At 55.6% G+C, this 8,898-nt stretch overlaps 1 protein-coding gene across 1 annotated transcript in view; it reads right to left on the reverse strand.

The window, feature by feature from the left end:
• Positions 1–6,973: 6,973 nt before the first annotated feature.
• Positions 6,974–8,898, reverse strand: part of SRRM4 (serine/arginine repetitive matrix 4) — a 26,980-nt gene continuing 25,055 nt past the window's right edge. Inside the window, exons 12-13 of the mRNA XM_035898361.1 lie at positions 7,838–7,987; positions 6,974–7,229 (exon numbers count right to left, since the gene is read on the reverse strand). Of these exons, the coding sequence (XP_035754254.1) occupies positions 6,974–7,229; positions 7,838–7,987 (406 nt within the window). The remainder of the gene's footprint in view (positions 7,230–7,837; positions 7,988–8,898) is intronic.

Raw genomic sequence — 8,898 nt, forward strand, 5'->3', positions numbered from 1 at the left:
TCCCTTTGTCCTGCCTGGCTGCCCCTGCCTGGCTGATGTCTCCTGCTGCCAGGGGGTGACAGCAGGGTGGCCTGGGGGGACATGGCCACACACTGAGCCTGAGCTCACCTGCGCACCTCACCTTGGAGAGCAGGATCACCCCAGCTCAGGCAAACACGGGCCAGCGGGGAGAAGGAGATGAGCCCCAAGGCGGCTGCGGGCAGTCCCACAGTCCTGCCTTGTTTCCAGGAGCCTCCCAACATCTCGTCCTGTGCTTCCCCGCGTAGCTCCGGGCCATCCTCCCTCCCCAGCCGGGAATCTTCCCTGTCGCCTTGTTTATCCCCATTAGTCACACATCCCCTCCCGCCGGCTCTTGCCCTCTCTGGGCCATCCCAATTTAGCTCCTGTTGTCACTCCAGATCTCCCAGCTGCCTCCCACCATCGAGCCAGCCCCACGACATCAGCTCTGGGGATCAAGCGTGTGGTGGCCTCGCAGCCTCCCTTCTCCTCCAAGGGGCCTGGGGACGCTGCCCCCAGCATCCACCCATGCTGTGGCCAGACCCTTCCTGGGTGCCCGCACGAGCCCCGGCGAGAACAGCGCAGGGACCTGGCCTCCTGGGGTGAGGGGCATCATCTGGGGTGGTGACGAGTCCTCGCCACCCCCTTGCTCACGGGGAGATGGCCAAGGAGGTGACGGCAGGGGGACCCTGCGGTGCAGGAGCACCATGCGGGGCTTGGAGCGAGGGCTGCGCGGGCAGGGAAGGGCACAGCGCAGAGGAGAGCAGCGGCGAGCCCCAACGGTGACCTCCATGGTGAGAGGGCTGCGTTTCTGGCTTGGGCTACTGGTGCCTGAACGGGGCGGGGGGAACCCAAAATGCCTGGCAAAGGGCAGCGAAAGCCTGGCCCAGCAAGGAAGGGAGAGCTGCCAGAAATCCTAGCCCATGACTTTTTTTGCTTCAGGCAGTGCCCCAAGGAGCCGGTGCTCGGCAGGCGGGCATGGAGGCACATGCCCTTCCCTGCAGAGCAGCTGGAACAACCCAAAATATCCCACCGCGCACCGCCAGGTCCAAAAGGAAGATGACAAACAGGGCTGCAATGAGAAGGAAATACTGTCCGAACCTTTATTGGAACCCTTTTTCTAACCAGGCTAACAACTCAAATACGCCAGGAAGACTAAAGAATACAGTTACGCATTTCGATGGAGAGCAAAGGGGGTTTTACAACGAAGTCAAATGAACAGATGCACCGGTGTCGTTTGGTAACGAATCGACCAACAGGCGAGAAAGCAGAGACACCGCTTCCCTGGTGCCTTGGCTTTTGTCCTGGATCTCATTCCCTGGGTTGCGAAGGTGGAGAGCTGCCCCCGGGCTGGTGAGGTGTTGTTCTCTAGGCAACAGCCCAAAAGTCGGGATGCTTGACCGAGAGGCTGTTGCTACAACAGCAGATGTACCGGTGCCGTGGAGACCCTCCCAGGCATGTGCAAACTTCCAGGCAGCAGCAAAAGTCATGAGAATTATTTATCCTCTGCTAAAGAGGTACTAAAACCCCACTGGACACTGAAGGTCAAAGTCTTCACTCAGGCGCCTGAACCCATCCCTTTCTCAAACAAACACCATGATAGCCCCACGGCTGAGTGCCCCACGGCTCCTGCCCAGCTCCATGGGAGAGCCCAGCGCTGGGCACTTGCCTGCTGACACTGGAGCCACGTCCACCCTTGGCCAGCCGGGCAGCTCTGCCCACGGAGCACAAACACCTCCTGCTTGGGTGAAGAGACAACGGCTGTGGCGTCGGTGGAATGGTACTGGGGCAGGTCGTGATTTTTTGCACAACCCACGCTTTTTTTCAAAGCTAGGGTAGATGCCTGCAGCCAGCTCGGGCTCGTGTCGGAGATGACAGGAAAGATCCCCCCCAGTCTCGTCCTGGCCACCTCTCCTGAGGTCACATCTGGGCAAAGCTACTGGTTCTGGCACAAAGCTCGGGGAAGGGGACAAAGCAGGACACGGGACAAGGGTCTCGGGGCGAGGCAGGGCAGACATCTTCGCTTCCTGGTAGTGACCACGGCAAGTCACTTCAACCCTGTCCCCTCCCTCGCATCGATGAAAAGGTGACAAGTCCCCTCTTCCCCCAGTAACCACTGAGAGCCAAGAGAGGTCAGTGGTGGGAGACCAGCGATCCGCGGGGATCTCTGGCAACCCAAGCAGCCCTACGCGGCACAGCGGATGAAGAGCAGGGTTATTCCTCCCCCACAGCTGGCCTGTCACCTCCGAATGCCCAGCGCCTTTCCAGGGGGCTGTGATTTGTCAAGAGAAGCTGGTCCCCTGCCTTGCTCATCTCCATCTAAATGAGGTTTCCCCCTAAATCACTGGTGGTTGATCTCCAAATGAGCCCAATATGTCTGCCAGATGCCTCCATGCTGGCAGGCAACGGCCACAGTAATTCAGCTCTGATATCCTCTCTCCAGTGCATATGGCAACACCTTAAAGGCTCCTACCTTCACAGACCCAACGGCAAGACCCAAATAGCTTTTTTTTTAAAGTAATGAGCAATAAATAGAAGAAATAAATATTAAATAGAGGCTAAGTCCTCTCAGCCCGTTCAATATATGTACAATGCATAGCAAAATAACAGTGATTGGCTGTTGCAGACAAGTTTGGTACAACTCCAGTCCCCCAAAACAACAAAAACATTGAGAAAAGTTGTGGTCAACATGAAGCAAAGCTCAACCGAGTGCTGTAACCCATGAAGAAAAGAACGAACGCAACAGTGCTTTGAAATGTCCCTTATCTTCCTTCCCAGCAAACCTGCAGAGATTGTGCTGGGTTTGCTGGCGCCTGGCCCCAGCGCTGGGGTTGGGAGAGGTGGGACAAGCCTCGCTTGGTGTGACAAACCCAGAGCCAAGGCAGGTCCAGGGAGTGGGAAGAGCCGACGGCATGACTCCGGGGTCAGGGGGACATTTGGGAACGGGTGCTGTGACGTGCACTCTGCTGGGGAAAGGCAACCGGGGCGCTTGTGGGATGGAAACAAAATCATGGGGGGGAAAGAGCCTCTGTGTTTGAGGAAAGCAAAACCCTCTGAGATAGGGCCTCCAAAAAACGTCTGAGAGACTTCCCTGAAGCCTTGAGGCTGCGGCCAGCCCCGGGCATCCCTAACACAGCCGACCGCAGGCGAGCAGTGATTCACCAACACCGAAATGACCGAGTTGCCTTTCCACCAGGTGAACACTGCTCTTTGCAGAGAGTGCCGGCAGCAATCTGAGATGCCAGACGCAGAGCAAAAATCCATACAAGCAATGAATGAGCCAAACAACATTAAAAAAAAAAAAAAAAGTGCTGGCAAAAGGCACAGAGACAGAAAAGCTCACGGGCTTCTCGCAAACTGACAGAAAACGCAGTTGCCCACTGACAGGGAGGGTGATGTTCCAGGTTGTACTAAAAAAAAATCTTAAATAAGTTAAAAAATAAATACCACCACTGAGGGAAACTCATATGCATACGTGCATGTGCACATACACACGCACGTATACGTACACATACATACACAGCCTTGGTTAGGTCCTGTCACCAGAGACTGGATTTTGCAAGCATCTTCAGCGCAGATCACTCTCTCACAGTCTCATTTCTTTAGTTTTTCCATGGGTGGGTCATTGCGCAGCGATAAACACGGCAGGGGAGTCCTAGCGACGGCATCCTCCCAGGGAAACCAGCGGTGCCTGTAAAGAGCAGCTGGGTTTCGGGTTGTGCACTGGCTGCGGAGCCAAGGGAAACAGCGGCGGCGGCCAGCTGGCACCCGGCCAGCGAAGCACGGACCAGGGCGAGACTTCCCCTTGCAGCACTGCAAACATCCCGTCGCTCGGCCGGCTGGCGAGCAGACCCTCGCCATCACCTCCATGAGGTCCTAGACCCGTTTCTATGGTCACATCCATCATGTTCCTGCTCAAATCTAAAGAGAAATCCTCAATTTTAACATGAAAGCAGACAGCTCTGCCCTGCGTCCCTCTGTCTGTCACACACTCTCCGCCCTGCTCCGGAGAGCACAGACGAAGGGACATGCTGGCAGCAGGAGTGACCGTCACTCCTCCAGCCACCTCACCGAGAGGGGCCAGTGCTGTAAACCTTTACATGAGAACAGTGGCATGGATACATTCAAACAAACAAATAGATCCAAAAATAACTTACTGTTAAAAAAAAAAAAATAGAATAAATAAATACTGGTAACGGTGACCACCTGCATCCATTCTGGCATAAAATTAAAAATAGAATAATAATAATAATAAATAAATAAATAAATAATTTAAGAGGTTTACTCCAACACAAGTCTGCTCGGGAAACCCCAGGAGCGTTTAGCTGCCACAGACTGTACAGGCGGAGGCAGTCCTTGAAGCACAGATCAGCTGGACGGGTACAAGAGCTGCCACCAGCCCCATGCAACCCTCGGAGTCATCTCCCGTCCCATGGTGGGCAGGTGCTGCTGACCCTGATGCGGTGCTTTGACCATCTGTCCCCAGCCACGAGGAACTCCAGTCACTGTTGTCTTTGATATTTACACCAGTTGCACAAAGCCCCTCTTCTTTTCTTTCCTTTCCTAGTTTTTGACCTCCTGGCGTGCTGCTTCCTTGCTACAGACACACATGTGCGTTAGGGGGTGTTGAAGGGCGCAAGGCTACTCTTGAAACACTGATGGATCTGTGGTTTGGGCTCCCATCGCTGCCTTTGGGTCTTCCCAGGGAGCAGAAGGATGGGGTGTTTCAGCATCAAACTGGGAGAGACTCTTCGGGGAAGAAGCGTGAGGTTTTCAGCCCTTTACAAGAAGGGAGTTCACTGCGGAAGATGGCCAAGGGGATGCTATCAGGGCCAGGGCAGGAGGGCACCCCACTGCAAGAACACCCCATCTTTGATCCCTCAACAGCAGCCCTAGAGATGCGCTCAGCCCTATCAGGAATCCTTTTCTCTGTGTCCTAGACAGTGGCCTCCCAGGAGATGAACACATGTCCCTACCAAGCCACCAACCATACCAGCGCCCAGCTCTCTGCCTCAGCCACCCTCATCCTCAAATTACTTGCAGAGAGCAAGGCGGGGGATGAGGGTCTGGGAGAAGGGGGGGTGGGGGCTTTGGGGATTGAAGGCACAGGACAAGAGGGTCCAGCAGCAGGAAGGAGACTGGGAAAAAGGGACCATGGGCAAAAAACTTCCCCTCATATCACCCAGGTGGAAATATACCCCATGCTGCTGTACTTCCCAACAGATAACAGGTTTATAAGCTTGCTAAGCCGAGCACCCAGCACCGCCAGAACACCACACAGCACTTGGCCTTCCTCTGTTTGTGGCTTTGCCCCTTTGCTTCCAGCAGGACTGGGGGGCTGCAGGTAACTCTTTAGCTGGGGGATGCATTTCTTCCTACCCCCTCTCCTCCTCCAGCAGATGCTGGCTCCACTTAGCCCTCTTCTGTGACAAATGACACACCTCCTTGACTCATTAAGCCCAAACTCGTTAATAATCATGCAGGATGAAAGGGGAGGGGATGGAAAAAGGGAGGGAGGGAAGTCTTAAGCCCAAATTAGCGTCTCTAAGCACCCAGGTGTTGTAAGAGAAAGAAACTCCTCAGCACCAGCCCAGCCTGTGCCGGGAGAAGCCTTTGTTACCCTGCAAAACACAGTAATTGCGCAGGCAGCTGGGCCGGCAGGCCTGGCAGGGAGACAAAACCCCAGGGCCCAGGGCCGCCCAGGCAGGCCTGGCCCTCCTGCCGCTGCCTGCTGCTCCTCCAAAAAACAGGCAATTAGCGGGGGGCCCTTCTGTCCCCCTGCGCTGCTCCATCCTCCCAGCGACAAACGGGCGTGAGTGCATCCTGCCGCAGCTTGGCACGGGCCCTGCGACGGGGCTGCCGTGGCTGCTAATCCTGCCTCAGGGGAGCCTGAGGGTCTCGAGGAGAAATTATTTCCTGAAATCCTCCTGGCACTGCTTAAAATTGCTGCCTGTTATGAGGAAGGGAACTGGGGTCCCCTGGCTCATGCACTGCCCTCTTAACCCCGTGTGCTCTCCCTACACCCCACAGCTTGGCCATCTCCGTATCTCCTTACACTCCCACCAGCACTGCACTCCAAAGGCAAGGCTCCCTTTAGAAAAACCTAAACCCAAACTGCAAGAGGGTTCCTTCAAGAAAGGGGTCCCCATCTTCCACGCCATGGCCTGGCCCTCAGATCATGGTGTGGCACCAGCTCCCTTGTACCCCATTGGCCCCACGTCTGCTTCAGACCGTGGCAGTTTGCAAGCAAGTCGCAGTGCTGGAGGGGCGATAAAACAACCCTGCAAAAGATGATGCATACCTGGTAAGAAAGGGTGGGAGAAAGAGAGGCAATGGCTGTATTTTTTTCCCCAGGAATTACGTCAGGAGGGATTTCTAGCCTTCTATTTATAGCAGGGACTGGCCGACCGGCAATAAATAAATACTCTCGCATGGAGGAGGCCTGCTGCAGAGTGGGCAGAAACTCTGGAGGAGAGATCCAAGGGACCTGATATTTGCCTTGGTGGGGACAGGTCACCCCCACTCATCACCAAAGCTTCCCAGAAAATTCCTCCCTAACTGGGTCTCTCCCTCCAACAGAAATGAATTTGCTGGTTCCTGGTTTGGCAAAAGAGCAAGGAGCTGAATTCTTTCCATTGGACCAGCTGGTAGTGCTTTGGAAAGCGGCAGCAATGCAGAGACGGGAACGTCAGGGAAGATGGAGCAGGTCTGTCATGACAGATCCTCTGTAAAGCACCGACCCTTCTTCCAGCACCGTCCTGGGGAGCTGGGACTGATCCACCCACTCTCTGAGGTGGCGAAGGGGCTGCACCAGGCGCATGAGGGCTCTTACTCCGAACTGGGGAAGGGGGACCCGGCACTGCCACCACATCAGTGTCAGGGATGATTGCTATAGATGGCCAGGTAGGTGGGAAGGAAGCGGAGAATGCCAGGAATTTGGAGGCGATGCCGGCACACGAGCCGTCAGCGGCACTCCCTAGCGACGCAGGCTGTCAGAGCTGCCTCCTGAGTCATAGCTCCTGCTCCTGTTGCGGCTGCTCCTGGGGCCCGAACTCCGGCTGCGGCTCCTGCCCTCCGCACTGCTGCTGCTCCAGCTTCGGCTCCGGCTCGTCCGGTAGCTGGAGTAGCTCCGGCTCGGGGAGCGGCTGAAGGTGCTGTACCAGGAGGAGTAGCTGCTGGCGCTGCTGGAGGAGGGACTGGGACGGTAGTAGGGGATGGGGCGTTTGCGGGCACTGTGGGGACAGAGAGACGTGGGTTACCAGCAACACAAGGACAGATTTACTGCCAAAATCTCCAAAAAACAAACAAAAGTTTACTCTGCACAACACTCCCCGAAAATGTGATTGTGTGTGAAAGAACAAAAGGAAGAGATCAGGTAGCTCACAGGCCTTGGGAGTCAAACCACCCACCCCCATGGGCCTGGGGAATGTCCCAAGCACCACGTCTGAGGCTGGGCTCTGCTTGATGCTGTCCCACAGAGCCCTCAGCGTGAAGGTTAGAGTCAATATTTGACTCCCTCTATAGTGTGGAACATCTACCACAGGAGATGGTGAAACAAAAAGCCTAGGGGGGATGCTCCTGGCACCTGACAGGCAAGTCCCTGCTCTGACTTCATCTGCCTTTTTAATTCAGCTGCTATAAATGAGACACACACCCCCCCCCCCCCCATCCTCCCTCTGCCTCTAGCTGGAAATCCCCAAGCTGATGATCAGGCTCAGAGAAATTGGTCTCCTCCTGGAGAAACCTCTGCTGGCAAGGGCTGGGACCTGAGGACGGCTCACATCCCCCTGGGGAGTGCCAGCTGAGCCTGTCTCCAAAAGGCGGGAGCAGATCCCCTTGCCTTGTGATGCGCCGAGCTTCGAGGTGGCTGGGAGAGTCTCTCCTGCGTTTCCTTAGGGGTGAGTAAGACCGCCGCCGCCGCCGCTGCCGGTCACGCTCCCTGTGTGACTCCTTCTCACTGGAGCCATACTTGTGCTCTCGTTCCCGGTCCCTGGGGAAGGCACAGATTGGAAACTGTCACTGTTGGGTTTCTGTGGCGTGGGTTTTGGATGTGGAGGCAATGACCCATGAAGGCACATATGAGCAGAGGACACTCAGCTCCAAAAGAAACCACTCTAAGCAAAGTGCTCTGGTGGCGTCAGCCCTGTGCCTGCTCACTTAGCTGGACAAAGAGACACTCATCTGGCTGGACAGATGGACACCCACTAATTGTGTCTGGGGGTTTCAGCAGTCTCTCCTGGTGGCGCCAAGCTAAGATGGCTTCCATGTACCTGTGTCTGTGGATGCTCTCTGTATTTAGCTCTACTAAAATTGCTCTTGCTGGCCGTGCTGCAGAAGCAGGTGAGAACAACCCTGCCAGCAGGCCCCACGTGAGCGGAGCCCCAGTATCCCTGCAGGGCTGTGTAGCTCTGCACAGCTCGCCAGAAGGAGTGCCGGTGTTGCTATGGTTTTCTCTTTTGTTAAATTCCCATACACGTCAGCACAGGCCCTTCCGTGGCATGCAGCTGACTTCATACACCCTGCCCAATGCCATCTGCAAAGCGACACGTTGCAGGTCAAGGGCCTGATCCTCGCATGCACGAAATGTTCTCCTACACCAGTGCAGAGATCGTCACAGCCTGCAAGAGTCAGACCCTGGGAATGTAAGATTTTAAGGGTGCAAAATGTTCGCAGTAGCAGAGATGTTAACAGAGAAACCTGCCCAAAGGCATCTCTAGGGCTGAGCTGTGAGATGTGTGTTTTGTATGGGGCGTGGAGGGAATAGAGTTGCCTGGACTGTGTTTCCCTCTGCCAGGCTGTGTGAGTGCCAGCACAAGGGTACCTGGCATCTGCCCACGCAGCAGGGGCACTTCCCAGGGCCTGACAACTCTTTGGCAGAGCCACGACTCTGAAAAGCAGGGT

The sequence above is a fragment of the Egretta garzetta genome, unplaced genomic scaffold (assembly GCF_000687185.1).
Source record: "Egretta garzetta isolate BGI_Z169 unplaced genomic scaffold, ASM68718v1 scaffold7, whole genome shotgun sequence".
Taxonomy (NCBI): domain Eukaryota; kingdom Metazoa; phylum Chordata; class Aves; order Pelecaniformes; family Ardeidae; genus Egretta; species Egretta garzetta.